The 26,255-nt window shown below is 41.4% G+C and overlaps 1 protein-coding gene across 3 annotated transcripts in view; it reads left to right on the top strand.

Moving 5' to 3' along the window:
* Window positions 1–1,755: 1,755 nt before the first annotated feature.
* The window catches only part of TMEM164 (transmembrane protein 164), a 29,980-nt gene continuing 5,480 nt past the window's right edge, over window positions 1,756–26,255 (top strand). Inside the window, exons 1-4 of one of the 3 annotated variants that reach the window (XM_064426870.1) lie at window positions 1,759–2,744; window positions 14,660–14,709; window positions 16,248–16,314; window positions 20,564–20,642. In XM_064426870.1, the coding sequence (XP_064282940.1) occupies window positions 2,379–2,744; window positions 14,660–14,709; window positions 16,248–16,314; window positions 20,564–20,642 (562 nt within the window). In that variant the 5' untranslated portion in view covers window positions 1,759–2,378. Of the gene's footprint in view, window positions 2,745–5,134; window positions 5,154–14,659; window positions 14,710–16,247; window positions 16,315–20,563; window positions 20,643–26,255 lie in introns of those variants that run through there. The other 2 variants (XM_064426872.1, XM_064426871.1) reach the window with 2 other exon arrangements.

Raw genomic sequence — 26,255 nt, forward strand, 5'->3', positions numbered from 1 at the left:
ATGCACAGCAAGCTGACATTTTGGAAATGCTCAATGGTCTTTTTTGGTGGGCAAAATGCTGCCCACTTCATGTTTTTAGCCAGTTATTCTTCACTGGCAATCTCTGAAAAATACACAACAGCCTCAAACCACCCAACCACCAGCCTCACATTCTTAAGGCTATGCCATATTCTAAAGAGATCACTACATCTGAAATACCAGCACCTGACAATGTAGTGCTGCTCTAATGGAAAGAGTTTTTCACTTCACCAAAGAGAAGCTCAGGAAAGAATCAGAGAACCAGACCCCAGACACTGCCAAAGGGGAGAGACAATGTACAAAACTGCCTGGGATTGCTTCCAGCAGCAGTAGCTGTCCTGTTGTGTGTGACTGAGGGAGTGTAAAGGACAGATTGTCCCAGGTTGTTCATGGCAGATCTATTCCAGGTTGTTCATTGGTAGACCCCTAAGAGAAAGTACTCTGTGCTTTGTGAGCAGTAATCCTGTGTTTTAGAAGTAGAGCATCTTTTTGAACAGTAATCCTACAGCTTAGAAATAGAGGAAGAAGAAAACTGCCAAATATTGGTGTTGGTGCTGAACTGCTTGTTTTGAGTATTCAGGCTGTGAAGCAGGGCAGTGCAGCCTGTGTGTGTTGCAGGTATGTGTGTGTCCAGTCAATGGGGCAGGAATTTACAGCAACACTGTGCTGCAGGTTTAGATCAACAATGGGTGTTTCAATCAATCAGCAGTGACTGAAAACCAGAATTTTGTAAAATTCTTATTAAGCACAAATTGTGGAATGGAGTTCTTGAAGATTTTGGAAAAGCCTGGTGGGATCCATTCTTTCCCCAAAAGGGATTAATTTCTTCCACAGCAGAATGGCAGTGACACACAGTCTCCAGCTTTACAGACCAGGTGTGGCTGCTGCTGTGTCTATACAGAAATCACTTTGACTCAGCCAATATTGATATCTAACTGGTCTTTTCAAACTTATTTGTGCAACTAAGCTTTTGTTTTCAATTAATCAGGCTCAACAGTTTGGCCAGTGCTGGTACTGTCCTAATGCTGTCCTGTGGAGAAGGAAAGCCCTGAAATAATCAGGATGGGGAGAACGATGTGCTGCATGCAGGTAATGTGTAATAAAATCTGTACAGACAGCTCTCAGGGGATGACCTGGCTCTGACCGCCTTGAAAAAATCCCCTTAATGGGCTACTCTCCGGATCTCCACAGACTTTGCCTTTCAGGCAGTGCTACATATTTGCAATACAACCTCTTCGCCGTGCCACCAACCAGGAACTGAACCCGCGCTCTGCTGCACGAGGCATACATGGCAGTAAATCGTCTGAGCACTGGGACAAGTGGGGTCTGTGCTCTGTGCCAGGCACTGGGCACAGCTGCGGGCACCGCTGTGCGACCCTTGGCACACCTGGCTGGAGGCACCTGCCCGTGTCCAGACCGCAGCCGAGCTGCAGCCCCGCTCGCGTTTGTCCTTCCTCGGCCGACCTGCCGACATGTGCTGCAATGGCACTTGAAAAACTCGTTTATCGAGTTAAGGTCGCTGCCGACCGGGACCGCGCCGGCGGGCGTGCGGAGCTGTGCCCGGTCCTTGCCGCCCTCCCGGCCGGGGGCACTGAGGGGAACAGGAGGGGGAGGAAGGGGGGCGAAATCAGCGGCACCAGGCGGGAGGGAGCGGGGAGCGCACCCGCCGCGGGAGCAGCGCGGAGGGAGGCGGTGGGAGCGCAGGGAGGCGGGCGCAGCGTGCCGGAGGGAGGAGCGGGCGGCCGGGCGCAGCCAATTCGGGGGACTCGTCCATTTTTCGGCGTGAGTCAGGCACGTCGGTGGGGTGATGCTGCGGCGCCGGGCAAGGGCCGGGCCAGCCGCGGGGAGCGGCCCGCCCGCTCGGGCCCGGAGCCTCGGCCGTGCCCGCGCTGCCGCTGAGCGCAGCGGCGCTTCCTCCTTCCCGTCCCTCGCCGGGGCCGGCGCCATGGCCGGGGGCGCCAGGCCTGCCGCTCCCTGACACCCGCCCGCGGCGCGGGGCCGCGCACGGACAGCGGGGCGGGCTGAGGGGCTGGACACGGCGCTGGCCGCGGGAAGGGCAGCTCCGAAGGGAGGAAAGGGCGAGCGCTGGGCGGCAGAGCCGGGCGGGGAGAGGAGGGGTCCCGGGGTCTGTAGCTGGCAGCTGCGGCCTCTGCCTCCCCTCAGGAGAGCGGGACCGCTCCGGGCAGCGGAAGGCCAGGGAAGGACTGCCCGCGCCCCGGGCGGGGCTGCCCGCTCCTCACGGAGCCCGGCCAGGAAGGGCTGCAGGGAGCGGCTCGGCGTCTCGTGCTTCGTCAGCCCGGCAGTGTTTTGGCTTTGGTTCCGTCGTGCTCCTACCTGTTCCTGGAGAAGAGGTCCCCGCCATGTCTCGCTACAGCCTCCACAACCTCCTGGACTGGATGTACGGCGGGGTGGACCCCAGCTTTGCCGGCAATGGAGGGCCGGAATGCGCCGCCTTTCTCTCCGGGCAGCAGCGCTTGCTGGAGAGTTTGGTCTTCCTCAGCGTGGGCACCGTGGAGATCCTGGTGTCCCTGTGGAAGCTCAGGCAGCAGCATGCCCAGGAGCTGGAGAATCTGCTGCAGCAGCCCCAGGCCAAGCAGGAGAGCCTGGGCAAGAACGTGCTGCTGGTGCTGCTCTGCCTCATCTTTGGGCTGGAGGTGGGGTTCAAGTTTGCCACCAGGACTGTCATTTACCTCCTGAATCCCTGCCACGTGGTCACCATGATGCAGGTAAGGCTTGTGCAGGGCCACCTGGAAGTTTGCTTTTTGGTGTACTTGCAAAACAGTATTTTTTTCCCCCATAGTTGTTTTGTAGACCCAAAGTGCCTAGCAAAAATACAAATGCCAAGAATGGTATAAATATTTTAAAACATAGGTTTTGATTCAACATATTTCTATCAAAATCTATCAAAAAACCCAAGTCAGATGAAAAGGTGGAATTGTAGCTATGACTAATGTCCAGATCTCTGGTTGAAAGTGTAGATAATTAAGGCTTTCTCATCACTTGCCTTCACCTGAAGGCTTCAAGAACAGAAGGTGCTGTTTTCACTGACTGCAGTGCTAAAATTTGCACCAAATCTAATGAAAACAAGATTAAATGCAAAACCAGCTATATCATTTATGTGCAGTTTTTCAAGCAAGTGCCTCCTAGGGGTATAATTGTATTTTATGAAGGTGTTGGAGAAACAAATTACTCATTGTGCAGATACTGTTGGTTTATCTTTCTAATTTTAGAGTCTGCATAGTAAAGAAAAGGGTGTTACCTGTTTCTCATATGTGGGGTGAACAAACTGATGTGGCCTAATATGTGTGGATAAACCATTTCCTTTTATAACTTGTGGCACGGTTGTTGATGTGTAATAATGTGCAGTTTGTGTAGATTTCAAAATACTGGATACACAGACAAACTTACTGAAGTGGGCTATCTAAAGCTTATAAGCAGTGTTTGTTAATAGTTCTGTGCATGTAATTAACTATCAGTTTCACTGAGCTTGTTAAGGAGTGTCGGAGATGTCCAACATATTATTATTTTGCTAATTTTATACCCTCAACACTGAATTGCTTAAAAAATTCAAGGTCAAGAATTAAGCGAAGAATGTCAAAAAGGCTTTCATAAAAGTTGCCATGATAGCAATGTCTGTCTAAGATCAATAAGAGATGAAAATCAGATCAATGCCATTCTGGGTCTCCTACTGCAGTATGTGAGGTGATCTGGGCTGAATCAGATCTAGGCAGTTGCTGGATTCACACCTGGAGAGCATTTCCTAAAAGGCAGGGAAACATCTTTTCTGGTTGTTCCAGCAGTTTGAGAGATGGGTTTTATTTCAAGGACAGGGGAAAAACAAGCAATATTCAAGATACAGCAATATTCAAGACCTTTACAGCAATGAATTTACAGTTCCAGAAATAATTAGTAGGTTATGTAAATTTCTAGGCTGTGATGCAGTGTTTGCTCAGTAATTGACAGGACACTTCCTTCCTGTGAAGTGATAAGGATTGTTGTGAAATCAGTGAGTCAGTATTGGGGTGAAGGTATACAAGGACTATGGAGAAATAACTAAAATAAAATAATACAGCCACATTCCCTTTCTAGGCAGTGTTCAATGATAACTGGGAAATGTTCCTATGAATTCCCTGGAAAAGAGGTGAGGATATATTAACAGGATTTGAGGGTTTAGTTGTCTTTATGTTATGATGTTAATGTAAGTATTCAGCTGAATGCTTACACAGACCTGGGACAGCTTGTTCTGTTCACCTTTCAATGGTGCCTCCTGGAAGGGAGATGGAGTCTGTTCAGAGTTAAGCTCTGTAGGTAGGCATTGCCATTTCTGAACCTCTTTTTGACTAACTGTGAAGTTTTGAAAAGAATCCTAGCTAATTACTCACTAGAAATGGTGTTCCAGCATTTGTGAAATTGAGAAGGTGAGCATATTAGCAAAATGTGGAAGTCATGCCCCATCATCCTCAAAAAGATGTATTAGAAATAGGCCTAGGCTTAATATAGAGAAAGAAAATAATGGCAGAACCAATGGCTTTCAGCAGATAAAGAGAGTCAGACCAAAGACAGTCAATGACCTCCACCAGCAGACAAGTATTACATAGTTAGAAAACATTGTTTTCCTAGCCTGAATTTGCTGAGGGCAACAGATTTGTAAGAGGAAATATATGAAAATGTAATTTGTCCTTCACTTCTCTAATAGAAGATGTCCCCCTGGAGGGAGGATGGCTGGTGAAGGAGATGAAGAGCACTGCCCCACCTGGTTTTAACAGCTGGTAACAGGATACATACTTTTTATTACATCTTACATTGTAAACTAAGATGTTACTTTTCAGCCAAAAGCCTTCATGTAGCAGTTCTTTGTTTCACATTTAGTGAAGGAGTAGTTGGAATTTATACCAAAAACTTGTTCTCCATTATTTGTTCCTGTACCCCCAGTTTGTAATTTGACACACAGAATTTGCGACCTGCTATTCACAATCAAGGTAACTTAAAGCAATTGAGCAAACACAGGTGGCTCTCGATGTCCTGAAGACACCAGCTGGAGTTACCAGGCAATTAAGATTAAGTGTAGACAGGAGCCAGGGCTAAAATTAGTCTGTATTGCAACAGAGAAACTTGTAACCAAAAAAAGAAAAAAAGTAAGGAAAAAGCCATCTAAAGCAGAGGTTGGAGGTAACACTGGCAGGGTGAATTAGTCTCTAAAGGTCCTTTCCAACCTTGGTTATGTGATTATTATAATGTTTTTCTTTTTAAAAGGATCTTCAGTTTTAAACACTGAAGGTTATGACTGACCAGTCTGTAGAAATTAAAATGGCATGTGTATAATTTTATTGAAACCTTAAAGAAGTGGCAGAAACATGACTAGTCTAATCCTAAATGATGGGTACAGCCAGTTGTTTTTGTAAACTGTTGTGGATTTTGCACTTGACTTTAGTATGTCTAGGCCCTCTTCCAGAATAGTCTCTTGATACCAATATTAAAATAAATTTTATAATTCTATTTTATTCTAGGAAGAGTTTTGCAAGAATAGTTTTTCAGTGGTAAATTTCAGCTGGTCTGTTATTGTAATTCTCTTCCAGTTCTTCATGGAATGATTCCACTTCAGCCAGTTAAGGACTGACATTTGTTTGGAATAAAGCAAAGTGTGTTTGTAGGAAACATCTGTTTTGCTGGGTTATTGCTTTGGTGATCTTTTTAGGCAAAGAAAAGTAAATGTAAAAGGGAAGCAATAGGTGGAAAGAAGGATAGGTTTCACCTAGTGATTTTGGTCTGATGGTTACATAAATAAAGTGAGTGCTAAGTGCATCTGCAGCTCAGTAAATACTAAATTCTGTGTTCATTATTTCCAGTTCTGGCTTCTTGAGAGACCTGGATCCTTTCTGTCCTCTGCAAAAGAGGTTACTGTTTTTTGAAACAATGGGCTGTTTTCAGGACTTACATGATAAACATAGTTTGACTGAATTCTGCATTATTTGGGAATATGTACCAAAATATATCTAATTAATTGCTTACTCCCTTTTTTTCCCCCCTTAATTTGCGTACATGGTTCCTGTATGCTTTGTAGTATTTGGAAGAATCAGTTAAATTGTGTATGTTTTTTTATATTCTGGCTCTTAAAACCTTGAATTAAAATTAAAGGGGCAAAACTTCCTATGAAAATATATACATTTTTCAAAATGTAAGTCTATGAACATAAGTCTTCCTTTTTACAGCTGCAAGTTAACTTGTGATGTTTTTCCTTACAGCTGATGGCTAGAGAGGAAATTCATGCTGGTGTGTGGTGAAAAAGGGCAGATGAAGAATTAAAGCACAGACAGCACCAGTGTTTCTTGTTGGCAAGCCTCATTTCTTGCAAAGGAGTGCATTTTCCTTCCAGGATGATGATAGCAGCCTCAGGGACACAGATAGGGAGTGACACTCAGGAGACAATCCATCAGTTCCTTTATCCCCAGTCTGCAGTGCTCCAGAACCAAGGTCTGACCTTGCTGGGATAGCTTAATCTGCCCCTGGTTCCCAGAACTGACAGGTTCTCCTCTTAATTGTTGCTTTTGTCTTAATTTGTTTTGTTTTATTTTTAAACAATGATTTTATTGTGTTTAAAAAACACAATCAACTGGAGTTAGAGGCCTTTACTGATACTGCAATTATTGTAATAATTACACTTAGGACTGAGGAAAAGCTTTTCTGTGATAGCTTTAACACTGTTTATACTTTGTTTCACCATTGTGTTTACTTTTAGTGAATCCCAGCATATAGCAAGAAATGGGAAAATATGATTATGAGGCAAAGCAGGGTTTCTTAGTCAGAAATAAGAGTAATTTTTTGTTGACTCTGAAGAGGATAGCAAGTGTGTCCTAAGGCTGTGATTCAGTTTTCTTTGTTTGAAGTGATTATGGACCAGCCTTTTTAATTTAAACAAGATTTGGCCAGTGATGCTTTATCCTAAGTTTTAGTCCAGGTGACAGGGACCACAGGGACACGTCATGGTGCTGGTGAATGTTCTGTTCAGGAACTGGAGTCTAAAGCTCTTAGTTAAGCCTTTGTTTTGAAGTTGCTAGAATTTGGAAATACTGATGTGCTTCAGGCTGTAATGCATTCTTAGATAATTCTCGCCTTTATTCTGAATTTTTCCTTCATTCTTAGGAGAAAAGAACATAAAAAGTGGGGAGTTGACAATGGGCATCTTGCTCTCTAAGCAGGAGTAGGAACTGCATGATTGGAAAGTGTGGATGAAAAAGCTTAGCTTTCTCTGACCCCAAATATTTACACTGAGTGTTATCATCTAAAGGCCACTAGATGAATGATTAGGTAACCAGATATTGGTTTGTTTTGATGAGGTCATCACAGATTTAAAGCAAATATCATTCAAAGCGTGACATGTGTAGTTTGAGCAAGATGTTAGGGAGATAAAGGCCTCTTTTTGTTTCTTTTTTCTTCTTCTGTTTAGATTTTTTTTCCAGAACAGAGCTTTCAGTGTACTATGCAGTGTTATGATGTATTGCTGTTGGCTGCAATATATATTTTAGGATGGATTTTTTTATCCTATTTGGCAGTTTCACACACTATTCCATGTAGGTTGTTTGCTGGTAACTTAAATTGATGTTCCAGGAGTAGCTGCCTGAAACAGGCAAAAAAGAAATCCTACATCTGGTAGGCTTTCATTGGAGTGATGAATGAAAACAGCAGCAGTAACCACACTGGACACCTTGTAAATTTTGGGCACTGGGATGTCTTTCACCTCATGATTCCAGTGTCAGAAGCCCTTGTTTGCTGTGTCCTTGCCCTGCTGTCCGTGTCGATGGTCCCAGTGCCAGCTGTGAGTTTTACTGAAGGGGCTGTAGAGCAGCCACATCCCCTGCAGCAGTTTGAACTGTCAGGGGTCACCAGGAACGAGTCCTGTGCCAGGAGGTTGAAACTTGCAGAGTGTATTGGGCTCATGCACTTAGGGCTTTGCACTGAGGTGCCGAGGGTTTGTTTATTCACATGGCCAAGTACTTAGTGTCAAGCAAATTTAATGGTTTGTATTGTAATACTTTGTTGGTTAGTGAAATGCCAGTTTAAATTATCAGGAATACAATGTTGCATGCCTTAGCTTTTTATGGATTGTGTTACTATTTCATTGTAAGAGTTTACCATGGTAAGGCTATTAGTTACTTACTATCTTGTGTTTTTAAAGACTAAAAACTTCTGTTATAAAATCCTACAAAATGAGGAATTTCGAACTGTGACAAGAAAAGGTGTTGGTGACTCAGGGCAGAGTAGAGCAGGGCTTTTCTGTGATGATTTTGCTTTTGTAGGAAACGAATACAAAACATCCTTGGGGGAAAACTAACAAAAGTGAATATGCATGTGACAATCTTCTTGTGAACTCATGTGTCACTGACAGAGGGAGATGCAAGTTAATCTAAATTCAGTGTAAATTAAATTTTCTTAAGAAATTGAAATGAGGACTTCATTTTAAATTTACCTTCTTTGTTCTTTTACCTCAAATACATTTTTAATGGTCAGGTTTTGTTTAAGCACTGATTTAAGAGTGGGACATGAAGTAACCCACTACTAGTGAAGGGCTGGTGCAGATAGTAGTTAGAGAAAAAGGAAAAGTGACTTCAGTGACCTCTGAAATACTAATTCCTAGGGTGTGATAGCTAATGCACTCCTAGAAAGACCTGAGTCATGTTGTTAATAATTAATCTTGAACTATGAGAAGTCTAGAAATCTTTCACTGAAGATTCTAAAAGGGAAGAAGGTGAATATGGGTTTGCTGGTTAAACAAACTAAGCCTGTGGAAGGGGAGACTAACCTACAACGTCCCACTGAACATGGATCATTTCCAATACATTAGATTGTAGAGGATGGAAGCTGTTCAGCTTGCTGCACATCTTCCATCCCTGGGTGGAACCTGGGACAGGCAGCTCGTTGTGTTCCAGAGTCTGCTTTGTGTAACACAGAAACTACTTTTATTGTAGTATTTCTTAATGCTCTGTCAGCAGTTTTGCTTTGAATCATGAGTATCCTTAGCCCTGGATTAACATAGGACACATTAATTCCTGAACCTGACAGCTGCAGTCAGGCAGCAGTCATTTTTATACTAACATATTAAATACATTCAACTTGCTCCTATTTAGCAATTAGAATGTAACATCTTTTGGTATTTTTTTTCCAGATTTAGCAGTCTGATCTTGTCAAAACACAGATATGATTATTATTTTTTATTTAAGTTCCCTTTTAGAAGGCAAGTGATGGTTTTTAAGTGATAGCTCTTCTATGCTGACTCAAAGCTGCATGCTGGAGTTGTTAAATTATTGCTTTCTGATAAATAATAGAATGATTGTTTTGAACTTAATTAAAAATAAATTTTACAATTGATTGACAAAATCTTTTACATCTTTTAAATTGTCCATCTGCTTGGATCTTCCTTGCCTTATTGTGAGGGAAAATGGATGATTTTCACAAGTACAGTAAAGTACAGTTAAAGTTACCACCATGAGATAAGTGTACTTCACTATATCTTAGCCTTTTAAACAGACCTTTTAATCTCTTCTGCTCTGGAGAGTACTTTGATTGACCTAAGAAAGTGAAAATTTTTATTTTCATGAAGATTTGTTAAAGCCTATCTCTATTTCTTTTTTTCCTTTTAGTTTTAAATTCATTCCAGTTTTGGATTAATCCAGTTTTCATAGATTTTTCACATTGCTCTGAATATTGCCAGTAGAAATTAAAATATAACCTTTTCAAGTTTTCATTTTGAAATAGGACAATAAACCAATCAATTTATGATCTGGTTAAATAATCACAACTGAAACGTTTGAAAAGAAGGATGTGTTTCTAGTCTGCTGCAAGGAGATACTAAATCAAGCAGGGACAGACAAGCTGCTGTTCTGGAAGGTAAATGAAGTGTGTGCTGCAGGGTTTTAGGGGCAGTGTGCTCAGCTGTCTTCTGCCACCAACTCAGACATCCCTAAGTGTTCCCATTGATCTTGATCCCACGAGTGCTACTGTGAAAATACATCTGGAATGCTTGGAACTGTGTGACTTGCTTTTCTCCAATACCTTTTGAATTGTCTTTTATCTCTTTAGGTTTTTGATCAAACAAGATGATCTTTGTTATGCATGTTTCTGTCTCAGCAGGGCTAGGACTGGTAGAAGAAAAGTCTTTCATGGCAAGTTTTGACTGCACTCTGCCTCAGTGTACTGACTAGAAATTAGTGTCAAAATCAAAATACTTTTGAGGGGAGCTCTTATGTGTAGTATTGTGTAGAGATTTGGAATGGTCTGGAATAAAAGAAAAGCAGAGATGCAGCCGACTCATAGGACCAAACAAATCACCTGGAGTGAGGCAATAGCATTCAATTAATAGATATTTGAAGAGGTAGTTTTCTTCAGAGACAGTATTGCTGTTAAAATCTTTTTGAGCAAAATATTCTGTATATCTTTGGAGAACAGCTCTTGAGATTTTTATTCGTTTTAATTTTTGAAATTTTGATTACTACAGCTAATGGCATGCTGACATCAAAGAAACTAGGATATATTAGGCAAACATAAATTTGCAGCTGACAAAACTTATGGAAATGGTCTCAAAGCTTTTGGAACCTGTGACATAATATATGTATCTCTGTACACATATCCTTGTCAGCCTCTGAGAATTTTGCTAGACATAAATCTAGCATGTTCCACAGCCTCTCATCAGCTGTTTTTAGGTAAGTCATGGCTCATAATCCATGGGAAAAATGCTTGCAAGCATTCTCATATTGTAGATTTTAGCTACTGTAGGTAATAGCTGACTACAAATGTATTGTAGAGGGACTGTTGGATTAAAAAAAATGCAGTGGTAGAACAAGAAAAGTGTTTTCCTTTCATACTGGTTTCAATCTAGCAGTACAGTTAAATGTAAAATAGGAAACCAGCTGTCTTTTGTGGTTTGTACTCTTTTTTCCACCTCTTTTAACTGGTGCACTTGCCCATTACTGCAGTCCAGATATGCAAATTGTAAAATAGGTTTCTTGAATAAAACTATTTATATATTAATCTAAAAAAAAATCAAACCCACCAATATCTCCAAATTAATGTGATAATTGCAGCACATGCAATGCACCACATTTCTGGCTTGAAGTGCCAGAAATGATTTGCAGCCCAGTCTGCATTAGTTCAGACCAGCCATGGGTTCAGTGGCCCTAAGCTCCTGTCTAAGGAAGGAGCAGTTAATGAGTGCTGAGCTGGACATGGAGGCCCCAGACACTCCAGCCCTGCTCATCCATCGTGTGTGGTGGTGTGACCTTTGTCTCTGGGCTTGTGCAAGGCAGTGCTGGCCACGCAGTTCTTCATGCCAGAAACATTTCCCAAGGGGATGGAGAATTGTACTTATGGTCTTGCAAAGTATAATGACAGAATTTCTGATTTTTCATTTTCATCCGGGTGCTCAAGGTTGAAGTGAATTTCTGTGGATTACCAGTGTTATGAGATTCTCTGCAATTTACTGCCTGAGAACAGTTGTGGAATCTTCTGGTCTCATGCTTCTGCTTCTTCAGCCAGCCTGATTCTCAGTATTTTCCCATCTAGGACTTCTTACCTCTTCATTTCCTCAATGCCACACAGTTTTGTACTTCCTCTTTCCCTCACGCCCATTAACCTCAGTCTTTTACAGATATTAATCCCTGTGTGGAAGATGTTTTGTAACTTTTTGTTTTGAGCAGTGGAAGGGAAAGGCAGTGGTCAGATCTGTGCTCATAATCCAGCCTATCAGGCAATGTATATTTTGTAGTTAATTTTTCCCATCCAAAATAGATGATTTTGGGCTAATTATTTTGTTCTTCTTTAATTTATAAGGTGAAAATATAACAGGTGGCAGAAGAAGAGGGGACATTGAAGTTGTTTCCTGGTGTTTCTTCTAAATTGAAAGTTGAGTTAATCTGCCTTGGGCAAGGAGAACCCCCTTGGTTGTGCTTTCCCATACAGTGCCTGTGTCTGCTGGAGCTCTGCAGAGCCACACGGGCTGGGGACTCTGAGAGCCCCAGTGCCTCAAAACTCAGGAGTTCTGCAGGAGAAGAGGCTGGCAGCTCTGCACAGCCCTGCTGCTGGTTTAACTCAGGATTCTCTGGTTTGTGGAACAGAACTGTTCCCTCCTGCAAGGCAAAGGATTGGATTTCCAATATGACAGTGAAAAGTAGTAGGATTATGGGATCAGTGTGGGAACACTTGTGTTGGAGCTTATGAGCTTGTCTGCTGTGAACTGTGTATTTAAGACTGCTGATACTCTGAGCTGAGTAATGACACTTTATACAGATCTTTGAAAAATCAGTTACAAGTGTGTCCTTTAAAATTTCCCTTTAAGAAGCTGACATGGCAAGTATCTACATATGTGGAGAGAAAGTGTTGATATTAAGCTGCTAAAGCTGAAACATTTGAAAATCTCTTCCATGATCCTAAACTTTTAGCATAAAAATTCTATTTATGATTTCTCTGCTGTCATGAAAAATGGAAGTCAGGCTTATTTTCTGAAAGTTCCCTTTAGCAGCGGGTTTTTCATGCTTAAAAATGTTAAAGATTTGATTTCCCCCTCATCAGGTTCTGAAATTGTTTCTTTCAGTAGAGTTGAAATAAAAATAATCAGCCGTGAATTGTGTTCTCTTCCTTGCCTGTCTCCATGGTAGTGAAGTGATTTAAATTGGTATGTCCATCTCAGTCCTTGTAACAGTGCCAACCTGTTTAAATGTGAGCTGTTTTAGTCCTCAGTGCTGAGATTCAGACAGTACTCAGACTCAGATTGTAGCTTCTGCTCTACCATGTAGTAGTTGGAGGACTCTGCAGTGTCTTCGAAAAAGAAAGGTCTAATGTCATTAAGACATATTTATAATTTGTTTATTTTGTGCATGCAGAAAAAAAATCAGTTCATAGGGTTGGGGTGGATTTTTTTTTTTTTTTAAGATGTAGGAGATAAAAAGAAAATGCATTCTCCCTTGGAAGAGCAGATTTTTTTTCATGGAAGTATTAACCATGCTTCAACAGTAACATATATCTCCTGTTGGATTTCTGAATTTAAGCAAATGATAAAATAATCAAATTTAAAACTCTAGATGAGCTGGTGAGTCTCTGGATAGCATATCTCCATTTGCTAACATACAACATGAAGTGTTTAAAAAGTTTCACTCTGCATGCAGGTTGCATCTGAGAAAATACATATCACAGGAGAGCTGTACAAGATATTTATGGTCTGCAAAGAAGGGAAAGTATAGTCCACAATTCAAGGAACTTTAGTTAGTAAACAAGGCTTATTCCAAAATATGCAACATGGAATAGTGAAGCATAATAAGTGTTAGACACTTTTCCCAGAAGCTGTACGGGTCTTGCATGCAAAGTGATATACAGAGCTCTCATAAGATTTTTCTGGCATGTACTTTTTTCCTCTTTGTTTCCCTTAGCACAGGAAAACCCCCATTAGGGATTCTAATCATGCAGCTGTTATGTTCTATTCCTCCTTAACCTGCCCTAAATGAGTTGAAATTGCTTGCTTTTTAAATGCTAAACTTCAGAGAAACTGACTGGATTTTAACAGTATTCACTAAGAAAATGTCTTGAGGTACATTCCCTTAAATTTAATTGCTGCTTCTCTTACTGTGTCTTTGTTAGAGTGTTGTATGACATGGGAGTGTGTGTTGTGTTCTAAGCTGTTGTTGAAACTTGAATGGAACATAACAGATTTCTGTATATTAGGAACTTGACCTGGAAATAAAATATTTGGAATGTGTACATTTATTTGTACATTTATTTGTATAGTAATGACAGGAAGCCCCTTGTGCATGAAAGGGCTCAGTAGGATGATCCAGATTTCAACACCTCTTCATTGCTGCAAGTACATGATCTGATGGTGATTAATTTCAGTATCCATTGGAGGCCTCTTCCTAACCCTGCAGTGCTTGAAAGAAACACATTTGGTGAATTGTCCAATCTGACATCACAAAGCAGACATACTCCCCAAATGTTCTCACTCAGTTCAGTGATAATTTGTTTTGTTGGTTGTCAGTGAAATAAGGCATTGTGACTTAGTTTTTACACTGCTGTTCCTAAAATAGAGATCCATATTTTGCTGAAATACTGAACAATAAACCAGAGTCTCTTTTTTGCAGTAGTGGACAGCATTACAAAAAAAAAATATTACTGAACATTTATGTAGTAATCTCCTCATATCTAGAGCAAGACTTGCTAATATGGAGTTTTTAAAGTTACTGTGTGAGGTTTTGGCACTGGTGAAGGGAAGAACAGTGGTGATGTTGTAAATGCTGATATTTAGCACAGCAAGGACCTCACCATGATTGAGGCAGCTGCTGTAGAAGAAAATTGGTGATACAATAATTTGGTTCTTGAGAGACCTTTTATAATGCCAATAATAACTGGCTAGAATTTGACTGGTTTTGTAGACACTGGCAGAAGCTGAACCCTCAGTGCTGCTCATATTGCTTAAGTCTTTATATGTAGGTAGTGGGAGACCTTTTGATCTGTTAAAGACTTTAAGTCTTTTCCAGTTCTGCTGTAAAACACGTCTTCTGGCAAGAAATTATTTGTAACATACAGAACTGAGTAGGAAAGATTTAGAAAATTGATTCTAAAAGTAGTCACTGCCATTAATTTAAATTTGTTTCTAACATTTCAGATTTTTCTTCTTGCCTGTCCCCCATGTCGGACTGCAATGATTCTCTTCAGGTAGTACCTCTTCCTTACTGTTTTTCTGTCTACTTGTACAATGTATTTTAAAAATTAATCACTCCTTAATTTATTTTAATTTATAATTTATAAATTACTAAGGGAAATATCAAGTTGGAAAGGCATATTGATTGGATTGAAAAATGACACTTTGAGAAGGGTCAGGGCTTAAATCAGGGTATTGGGTGCCTTATCCTTGCTTCTTGTGTGTTGGTGGTTTTGGCCTTGCTTATGAACAGAAATTAGCTCAGTAACACTGGATTAATGTAAGAGCTACTATAATTTGTGTCATGGGCCTTGAACCTTTTTACCATCCTCAGCAGAAATTGTAACTGGGCCTTGCTGGGAGCAGTGCTGGCAGTCTGGGTCTGATATCAAAATTGTGGATAGGTAAAGTTAAATAGGCAAAGCAAATCCTCTCTGGCTTCGTTGGGTATTTCTCAGATCTCCACAGTTTTTTCTAAAACACTGCATATTGTTACTGACTTCTGCAGCAGCAGAGCCCAGGGTGCAGCTGAGGGTGCAGCCAGTGTGTTGAGGGGAGGGTCAGGACTGCTGGGCACTGGTACTTGGCACTGGCTGTAGCTGCCACCACGGCTTTAAACTCTGCTCTTCCTTGTCCTAGTCTAGGGGGAATGCCTTAGTCTTTCAGCAGCTTTCTCCTGCTGTTCCTTATTTCTGCAGGGATTATGCTGAACAAACACTCTGTATTAGCATCTCTGTCTTGGAGAGTGTGAAAAGTGTGTCTGCTGTCCAGGAAATCTTTGATAAAGACCAGTTGTAGAGCAGAAGCCACAATATTTGTTTTTCAGAATGGGTATTTCTATTTTCTAACACCCTGACAGCATATAAATTATATTTGAAAATCTGTTTTAAAAGTGTAGTACCTTTTCCTCCCTCAAGTTACTTTTAAATTCCTAGGAGTTTGACAGACAGTGGTGGGGACAGTTTATTCTTTACTTTGTGTCTAATGTAAAATAGACTAAAACAGTTCTGATACCAGTTTTCTGTTCCTGTGATCCAACAGTAGTTCAGAAAAAAGATGGCTGAAAGCTATACAAATGATGGTGTATAATACTACTTCCCTGCCTTGTGCTTTGCTTAGACTTGCTGTTGCATTTTGATAAATGTAATTATTTTATTTAAGGGACTTCTTTCAAATTCTTAAAGCTTTACTTTGAAGCTGTTCATGCACAGCATTAAAGAGAAGTAAAAGCCTTCATCAAAGATGCTATATTAAGCTCTGGAAGACAAATGAACAGCAGAATTCCAACTGTTTAGCAGCTTGCATCATGAACAGGATTATAGGCAGCCAGGCTTTCTAGGAATCCAAAGCTCATTACAGAAAGCAGTCCTTAAGTGTGTATTTAAAGATAGGATTTTGTCCAGTTTTATTGCATTTAATAGTTACTAAAAATTCAAGTATAAACCATTTTTTAAGCATCTTGCTCTCTTTTATTGAAGAGCTACTACATAAAAGACATGAAAATATTATTACTGCATTTTATTTCCATCAGTGAAAATGTCTCTTTTCTAAGGTTGCAGATGCATATGCTGAATGGGGCCCTCTTAGCATTGCTGTTTCCTGTTGTTAATACACGCCTGGTGAGTGTACTGTGGTTTTCCTCCTTTTTATTTATTTCTAAAAGATTATCTTTGGAGAGATGTCAGATGTTTGCTTTTCTTGGCCTTATAAAGCTCATTTTACCAGGCTGAAGACTCCTGGTCACTACAGAGGAGCCAAAATAGCAATATTGGATTTTTGGATGTTTAGAACTTGGTATGAGAAGACAGCACTGCTGTATTGAGTGTTAGCTCCATACTGAAATGGAAGTTTCTGGCATAATTTCATGGTTTCCATTTTCTTGTAATGTATCCCTTAATTTTTTGATTTTTTTTTTTTAAGAACCTCAGTAATTTCAAAATTCTTTTAAAATAGTAGTGTATTGCCAGTGAAAATGGAGAGTTGGCATATTCACTGAAACTACAGCAGAAAGTTTCTACCTTCGGGTTTTTTTTATCTTTTAGTCAGACTGTGCTAAACAATGCAGTTAAAAATCTTGCTGGACTATAAGAGACACCTGGGATAGTGTTCAAAAAATGTAGCCTGAAAGGTGAGGTCAGTCTATTCTGTTCTTTCCAAGAAAATATTTTCCTGCCTTGGCGTGAGGTTGAGGTGCCAACAGTTATCAGACTTAAGCAACAGATGCACCCACTTGTATTTGTTTGGCACTAAATATTGCAGCTATTTGCTACATTTTTTGCCATGTGCTGATGGAATTAAACTGTGTGCTTTGGGACAGACATTGGATAAAGATAAAACTGTTTCTTGTCCAGTCAGTGCTTTTTTGAGTTCTTCTTACCCTTTCAGAAATAAAAGACAAGAAGATGCTGAGGGAATTGGCTTGTTAGGCTCCCAAAGGGAGCCAGCAAGGTATAAGAGGATATACAGGAGTAGAAAGATTTCTTTTTACTCTGTATTTGTGTTTTATGGCACACAGTGTAGGTCCTGATAACCTGGCTGTGCATGTAAATTCATTTAACTGCCACAAAGACTCCAACTGTTTGGAAAGCAACTGGGTTTGCTGGAGCTTTCATGTTGCATTAATCAAATTTTAAAGAAAAGTCTTTCACTGGTATGAAAATGGGGATTTTTTGCAAGCTGATGTCCTGAAAATATCGATATACATAAAGTAAAAAACAGGACATGTCCCAGCAGTGTTGGATACATGGGTGTCAGCTCACATGGCTGAGATGGTGCAGTTTTAATGTTTCCAGAAGCTGCTATATTCTATTCTTGGAACTATTTGGCCTGAGAGATCCACATTCTAATCTGTGTTAGGAGCAGAATCATACCCTGAGCAGGACTTTGAGTGCATTTATGTATGCTCCACTCATTGGCTGCTGTATTGTTAGAGTAATAATTCACTGCACTAAATAGTTTGCCTGTAATGGCTGTGCCTGCACAGCAGAATGGAAGAGGTTTGGTAGCACATTGTCATCTCTAAACTGGCTTAATCTAACTGGCACAAGGGAAAACGACAGGAACACTGGGGGGGGTGTTGAGAGATTGTGCTTGGGTGGCTGGTAGGTGATAAAGCCAAAGTCTGTGCACATTTGGGCACTTGTACATGCTGTGTGTATTAAAATGGTGTGAGTGTGTAATTTACTGATAATGTCTAAGAAGGTGGCTGGTACAGTACAGTGTGGTGTTTATTAGGCTGTGTTCTAGGTGTCCTACAGGAAAAACCAGAATCTGAGAGTTGAGTTCCTTCTATTCCTTTTCTGCCACACTCTGCAGTCTTTGTAGAGAATGATGGAGGAGGTGCTCTTGCACAGTGCAATGCTTGAGCCAGGGTATAAATAATTAACAGGGAGTGGAGTGCTACTGTCAGAAACCAGAGCAAAGTGTCACCCTGTGAGCCCACTGAAAACCATCTGCTGTGTCTGAGTGTTTAATCTAAATTAGTATAATGTCCATACTCTTTTGGGGTGAACTCAAAATATCTGACTTCTGGGCTCCACTCTACTGCTGCCTTAAAGAGATTTTTCTAAAGCTTTGTTCAGTGCATGGAAAGATCTCATTGTTCTCTTTGGGCAGTAGCTGGTTTAAGTTAGAACATGAAGTCTTACTTGTTTTCACAAACAGATTCTTTAAATCCTTGATTGAGAGGAGATCCCTTGTGCCTTGTCTTCATTTCCAGTTTCTCCTCACATGTGAAAGGTGCTTATGCTGAGTGAGTCTTTTATTGATAAAACTGTTTCTAGAAAAGGCACAAGATGCAGGTGAGTTAGTTGCTCAGTACAGCTTGCTTTTTGTGTTTGTTGTAGCCTGCCTGTCCAACTTGAGTGCTTGGCTGTACAGCAGCTCTGCAGCTCTATAGCAGGAAATGCACTTGCAGAATCAGCCAGGCTTCAGAACAAGCTGTCTTTTACAGTGGCAAAAAGATGTTTTGTTTTACACACAAAAAAAATACTGTCAACACTACTGCAGCATAACAACTGTTACTCTGTTCTCAGGAGTGTCCCAGCACAGTGTTTGTGTAACAGATGCTCACAACTCCACGGCTGTGGAAGCCCTTTTGACACCACAGATAAATGGAGAATGCTCCTTGGCAGGAGTGAGTGCCTCATGTTGTGGTGTTTATATCAGGAGCAATTGTTTCTGGAGTGGGAGAGGTACAGTTTTTTCTTCAGTTAGGATTGCTGTTTTAGCCCAATCCCAAATAGTTTTAATTCCCTCACTTTGCTCTCTGTCTTGTTCATTGAAGGACAGTAGGAAAGGTTTAGGTTTAGGAAACCTCGTAATTTTCATTAGGATCTTGCTTTTGCATAGTTACCTTGTTTGTGTTTGTTTCGGTACAGAATACTTGGGATGAAATAACCCAACAAATTGTATTGGAGGGTAGTTTTAGCTTAGTCCCTACAGAAGCTGGCTGACCACCTTGGAGGTTGCCATCAGCTCACACATAGTGGGGAATGCCATGACTAGCAAAATCCAGTTCTTGATTTTAGAATCTTCTACATTCAAAATAGAATGTAGAATTGTAGTTGAATTTAAGAGATTACTGTGTTATTTACCAACTGTTTAACTACTGGTTAGGAAGAAAATCAAACTCTCTTTCAACCTCTCTTCTGTTGATGTAGAAATTTCTGTAATGTTTCAGTTTCAAGGCTGTGACTTCAGTGTCTCAGAAGAGTCACAGAAAAGGAAGGCTTTTCTCCCCACTCCCTGCTTCCCAACACACAAGCCACAGTGGTAGGTCCTGTGTCTGAATTCTTCTGGCTGGAAAATGACAGAGTCTGCATTTGAACCAAGGTTTTTCATGATTCCCACGAGATTTCATACTTGTGGTATTGTCCAATTTTCAATTCAGAAAAATAATGCAGCAGTGTGGCTTTTCAGCTCTGTAAGTCAGATGCAGTAAAAAGCTGAACTCTGAATTTTTGAGTGTTCTCTACTACTGTTCAGTTTTAAATGTGCTGCTTTAGTGTATAAATGTAGGCTGAGATAGATGGGACTAACTTTCAAATACAGTGCATCCCCTCTTCTAACTGATAAAGAGCTAGAAATAGTTGGGTCTGGATTAGGAGGCTCAAACCCAGAGATATGGTTGAAGTTATTTTTAGTATTATTTTAGGTGTCTGACTTCTTAGAAGAGAAGTTACACTAATTCAAATAAACAAAAAAATGACTAACTATAGTTTCCCAAAAGTTGTCAGCAGGTGAGAAATACCTGATTCACTATTAACTGGTAACTTGCTTACACATAATTCTGCAGCTTGTCTTTAAAGCAAATAAATGACTGGTCATTTTATATTTTAATTTATATTTGGTCAAGGTTAGCAGTTCTGTACAGGCATGCTATAAATCAGGTCTTTTGATTTTTTTGCACAGGCCTCTTAAATTACTTGTATACATTTATATAATTTTATATATAAAAGACCTCATTTATAGAGTTCTCTCATAATTTGGCAAGTATCTTTTCTTTCTAAAAAGACTTCTATGCTGTGTGGGTGTGCATAATTTCTGATTTAATTACTTTAGTGGTTTGCATTGTTATTGGTAATTCATGCTAGCAAAGAAAGGGAAAGAACAACCTTACGTTACTCCTCCTTTGTTGTGATTCTGGCTAATTTTGGGAATTACCTACTGGAAGTGCTGTGTTTGTGTTAAAGGGGATGGAATGGGTACAGTCAGCTGCACTTTCAAGGCACTGACCATTAATGTTTGTTATTATACATAGGTGATAAAATAACTGAAGGCATTGTCATGAGTTAGAAAGATAATTGTTCCTTGGAACTTGGTTGTTACTGATGAAAAATACTTACAAATATTTTCCTTATTCCACAGCTTCCATTTGAAACAGAGATTTATTACATCCAGCATGTGATGCTCTATGTTGTGCCCATCTATCTGCTGCACAAAGGAGGTAGGTGGGCAGTTTACTCCCTGTGGATTGAACTGGTCCTATGGAATGAAAACTGTGCTTGCTGGATACCATCAGTTTTATTCTTACCCTTTTTAAACAAATTTTCTCTGTTTTTAATTAATAGTTCCTGATGTTCTAGTGTTCTAATGTTGGAGTTTTAACCCAGGTAATAAGTTGTCAGGCACTAAACAAAAAATTTAAAAAATGGTCTTTTGCCTGAAAGGATATTTAGAATGTATTTTCAAAATGTGCACTGTCTTCTTGAGCAGCACCTCTGCCGCCTTGCAATATTCTCAGTTGTTGGTGGAATGTATTTTTAAGATTTTTACCTTCTTGGATGTCTCTTGAGTAGTACTGGAACTCAAAATGAGCCCAAAAAAAAGTTGTCTAGTTAGATAAACCCCAGAAATTCTGAAGCTCCAATGGAATGTAGTGACATGTATCACTGAAATGAACTAGATTGCTTGTTTTCCCTTCTAACAATATTGCTGTCTTGCATTCACTTCTGCCACAATAGTTCAGTCAGTCTGGGAGTCCTAAATTGTTTCCCTGGGCAGTGATTTTTCCAGTTGTAGATCCTCAAAGGGAATGCACTATACATTCAGCTGGTGTGGTGCTCTGCCCCCCTCTAGTGCTGACATGCCTCTAGCTGCATTTTCTAGCAGAGCTGGATTGTTCCATCCAGGAAATAAACCATGATCATTTGTGATCCACATGCTCAGTAGCCTTAATGAAAGCCCTGAGGATGTGATGTCAAGCAATGGGATGCAGTCAGGCTCTTCCATCCTGCTGAATCCATTGTTTTCTATACCAGTGGTCACTTACAATCCTTCACCCTCTTTCACTGTAGCCTTTGTGTTGCAGTGACCTGATTGCAGTGTGACCTGCTGAGTGAAACTAAGAAAAATTATTCAAAGGAAAAGTTAAGTCTTGTACTTAAAAAGATGATTCTGTTTCTTTCTTTTATTAGGGAAATATGCCAGCCATGTTTTAATTTTAATCCACCCTTGATAGCCTAAAATTCTAGCAAATAATGCCAAAGTGCAGGGTAGTTGTAGGAGTTACACAAACTCATAATCCTTGCAGGAGGAGGGTGAGGAGCAGGGGACAGAAAACATAAGCAGAAATGGAATGAACTGTAGATAGTGACAAACAAAGCTGTTGTGATGTCAATAAATCACTTGGTGGCCTTGGAGTTCCCATCTGAGGTCACTTTAAGACAGTCCTTTGCTTTAAAAAGGCTTGGCCTTGGATGGTGCTTGATGTGTTCTTTTGATTGTTCGGTGGTTTGGTTTGGCTTTTTGCTTGTTTTGAAGCAGAGGTTCTCAGGGTTCTTCAGGACCTGGGACTGACAAGAACTGGATTTGCAGTTTGAAGGGTTTGATGTTGGACAATTGTCACGCTGGCTCAGTGTTCTGAACCCCTGCCCTGTATTTATGTACGGGTATTTGCTGCCATCTAATGTTCGCGTGATGGCAGTAAAATTGCTTAAAGGACTTTGCTCTGGGCTGTTTAACTCATAACTGCTCTATTTCTTATGCACTTGGCTCCTGGTCACCTGACTGGCTATAATTAACAAAACACCCATGAACTCCTGCCACAGGTGACCTAATGGATCATTTTTGGTGGAAAAATTAGGCAGCCTAAAAATATTTGTTATTGTTAATTTTGTCATTCCACTAGCACCTCTGTTTAAGTACTTTCTGAGTAGGTAATACAGCCCTTTGTCCTGAGTTCTGTATCTTGTGAAAATTGCTTTTTCGTCACTGACATTGATTAGCATGCAGCTTGATTTCAGTATTGTAAATAGAAATTTCCATCAGTGAATCTGTGGATTATGATTGAGAGAAGTAATCATAGGTATCACAGAAATCATAGTAATCATAGAAATTTGAAAAAAATGAAAAGGAATGGATTGTGTTTGGAAAACTATACTACTTCAGTTTTACTGGGAATCTGCCTGTATTACTGGTGACCTTGATAGGATCCAAATGTTTCTCAAAGATAGGGTGAGCAGAACACCTGAAGCAGAGTGGATTTGAGGCTCAAGCTATAGAGCTGCACCCTCAAGTTTGCTTGCAATACCCTAATCAGGCATTGCACCAGCCATGCACACACTTCCAACCGCCTGCTGAAGTGTTTCCTCTTTGAAAGGAAACTGGTGACAGTAAGCAAGGGCTGTAATCATTTATTTTCTGTCTTTTCCTGGTACTTACTACAGTGGTGCAGACTGACATCCTTCATGTCCGTCCTGACCCTTTTAAGAGGGGGGGCTTTACCACACTCAGCACGTGGATGAGAGAGGTGTTTGGAACTCAGTGTTGCACAGTGAACTCACTGGAGCTCAAGGACATGGATCCCTTTTGGGGAGTAAAAACTCCTCTTCCCTCTCAATCCTCTCTGTAGTGAGTGAATATAAACTTCCATACTTCCCTTTCTTAACCTGTTTTCTTTCTAAGTGCATATATGCATATATACATAGCATGCAGGCCAGGCTAGACAAATTAAATGCTTTTTACACCATGGCTCATCTTTCTTGGCAGCACTAAGAGGCTCTCATGCAAAATAGATGTAGCGTGGATGTAACAAGCCAGCACACAAGACTCAAGTCAGTTCTTACATAAAGCATATCTGCAGTTGGTACTTCTGTTTTACTGGATGAATCTCACCTTGTGTCACCTGCCTCCCAAAACTGCAGTGTGCATGTGAGCAGGAGTCAGCATTCCAGAAACGGCTGGAGGAGTTGAACCAGACCTTGCAGGTCATTGTTGTCTCTTGTCCTTAACAAGTGAGACTCTGAGAGACCTTCAGTGGGGTCAGGGCAGCTAAGTTCTTAAACTGTGTATTCTTAAGACAATGAAAAAAATCTGGTTTGCACTACATCAGGTTTGGAGACATGATGATGATGACTCTGTTTCTGACTGTCTTAAGCTTGTTTGGTCAGGTTTTCCAGTGGATTTTGGATTTGGTCAGGTGTGCACCATATTTCAGAATATCAAATCATAACTGAAAGTTAATCAAGGTGGAATTGTTATTTTCTTAGTGCAGTGATCAAACAATATTCTAAATTACATTATTCCACAGCAGATTGAAATAAGGGTGAATTGGTAGCAGCTCCCTAGAGCTCAGGAGATAATCTGCCCTGTGTTTTGATATCCCCAGTGTTATTTGAGTTAGTAACTCCAGTAGGTAGAGGAGGCTGGGATTCTGTGGCTGCAGGGAGAAATGCTGAGAGTCTGTCTTGCAGCTGCGGGCTGTGGTCCGTGGGGCCGGGTCCGTGGGGCCGGGTCCGTGGGGCCGGGTCCGTGGGGCCGGGTCCGTGGGGCCGGGTCCGTGGGGCCGGTCCGTGGGGCCGGTGTGTCCCGCAGCTGAGGGCCGGTCCGTGGGGCCGGTGTGTCCCGCAGCTGAGGGCCGGTCCGTGGGGCCGGTCCGAGGGGCCGGTGTGTCCCGCAGCTGAGGGCCGGTCCGAGGGGCCGGTGTGTCCCGCAGCTGAGGGCCGGTCCCTGGGGCCGGTGTGTCCCGCAGCTGCGGGCCGGTCCGTGGGGCCGGTCCCTGGGGCCGGTGTGTCCCGCAGCTGCGGGCCGGTCCCTGGGGCCGGTCCGTCCCGCGGCTGCAGCACGGCGGCGCTCGGCGCTGCTGTCCGCGGGCTGCGCGGCGCAGCGCGGCCGGCAGGCGGGGCTGTGCCCGGCGCCGTGAGGGAGGGCAGCTCCGGGAGCGCGGCGCAGGAAATGCCCTGGGAGAGCCGGCGGCGATGGCCGGGCGAGGGCCGGGCAGCCCTGTGCGCTGCCCCTGTGTGCCTGGAGAGCCGATTTGCCGCTAAATAAATGAGCTGTTTGCTGGGAATAAAGCAGAATTTTCTTCTTAGGCAAGTGCTGTATCTTTATAAGCAGAGATGAGCCAGTGTGTGACTCAAGTACCAAAGCCCTTTTCTCTGTTCATCTGTCTTTAAAAGTGGCTTCAGAAGAGAGGCTCTGTGGCATTGTCACACAGGCAGTTGAAGCTGCTGTTGATTTTATTTTCTTTTTCCCCCTTCTCTGGGAGGACGCCTCTGTGCTCAGCCAGCGCCGGCAGCCCCCTCAGAGCAGGGCGCTCCTGCCCTCAGCACAGCCTGGGCTTGCTGCAAGATGCAGCACACAGATACCAAGTACAGATGAAAGGATCATTTTTCCTTTGGTTGTAAATTAAGAAAGTGCAATTAAAACACTAAACTTGTGTTTTCCATTGGCTGTTAGGACCATATTTAAAGACCTTTTTTTAGTTGTTGCACCCTATGTCAGCCAATTTCCCACTTTGTGACACTTCCTTGCCTTTACCTATTTCTTTCTTTAGCTTTCTAAAGGATTAGCAAGCAGGCTTTATTGTATACCTTTATTAGTAATCCAGGAGAAATATCCCTTAATATTTAGATGTACTTAGGCAGTCGTAAATCTAGTCCATCTTGATCTTCATTGAAATACTTGATAATATGTGATACAGCTCTTTTGCTGAAACTGAATTACTTAGAGAGCTATTGACTCTTGCATGTTATTTCCCTACTCTGCTTGTAGCAATTCCATGTTCTATTCCAGGTTTCTGTACCTGCTGAATGCCCTGTATTAGACATAAATGTGTGGTCTGCTGTTGAGCTGTGCTTGTGCCGTGGCACCTGGAGCAGCAGGGTAGCTCTGTGTGCTGCTGCTCTGGCTGAGGCTCAGGCTGCAGCCTCTCCTGTAGCTTGAATATTCCAGGATAATCTTGTTTGATGATTTGAGAGAGAGGAAGAGGAGGGCATGTGTCTCTGTCCTGTGACCCTCTGAGCTTTATGCACTGGGCAGTTACAGTTGGTTTGAAAAATGAAATTTCTAAATTTCTCTTCAGGAGATGCAGAAATTTAGAAGGGCAGGTGCCAGTATCTGGAAGAACTGCTACTATATGAAGGTAGAGGAAGAGCTACTGCTGCTGCTGCTTTATGGAATATAAAAAATGATTCCTGAGAGAAGCAGGTACTGTAAGAGCTCTGTCTGAGCTGATTCTGATGGGAGTAGCTGGCACTGAGGGGAAACAGAAACCTCCTGGCATAAGGCACTAGTTTGAAACCTACACATGGAGTCAGAACAGCTGTAGAGGAAACATGGATTTCAGGATCATCCTCTTGAAAACATTTTTTTTCCTGTTTTCCCCTGGAAAGGAAGTTTTATCTCTACGCTAGCTCAATAGGCCACTCAACTGGAATTAACCCTCTGATCAAGGGAAATAAAAGGAAAATAAATTTGCCCATCTATTTTTGTAAGCTTGAAAATGAAAAAATTGTAATAGTTGCTCTGAGTTTTGGATTAAGCAGGTCTACTTATAATTGTAAGACAACTGAAAGAGTGTGCAGCACTGCAAAACTCATAAAGCTCTATCAAATGTAGTGGGAATGAAAGCAAGACATTAAAGAGATTATTTTAAACCCTACTAAATTAAAAATTTGTACTATATTTAGATTCCAATTCTCTAATTCAAACAGAGGGGCAATTTTCTTCTGCGTTATGTTTTCACAGAAACACAAAAGGAGTATTGCTCTCTGTTGTGTTCAAATTTTTAGAAGTCTGTGTATTGAGAATTTTAAATAAAAATAATAGTTCATAAGAA

The sequence above is a fragment of the Passer domesticus genome, chromosome 7, assembly GCF_036417665.1.
Source record: "Passer domesticus isolate bPasDom1 chromosome 7, bPasDom1.hap1, whole genome shotgun sequence".
NCBI lineage: Eukaryota > Metazoa > Chordata > Aves > Passeriformes > Passeridae > Passer > Passer domesticus.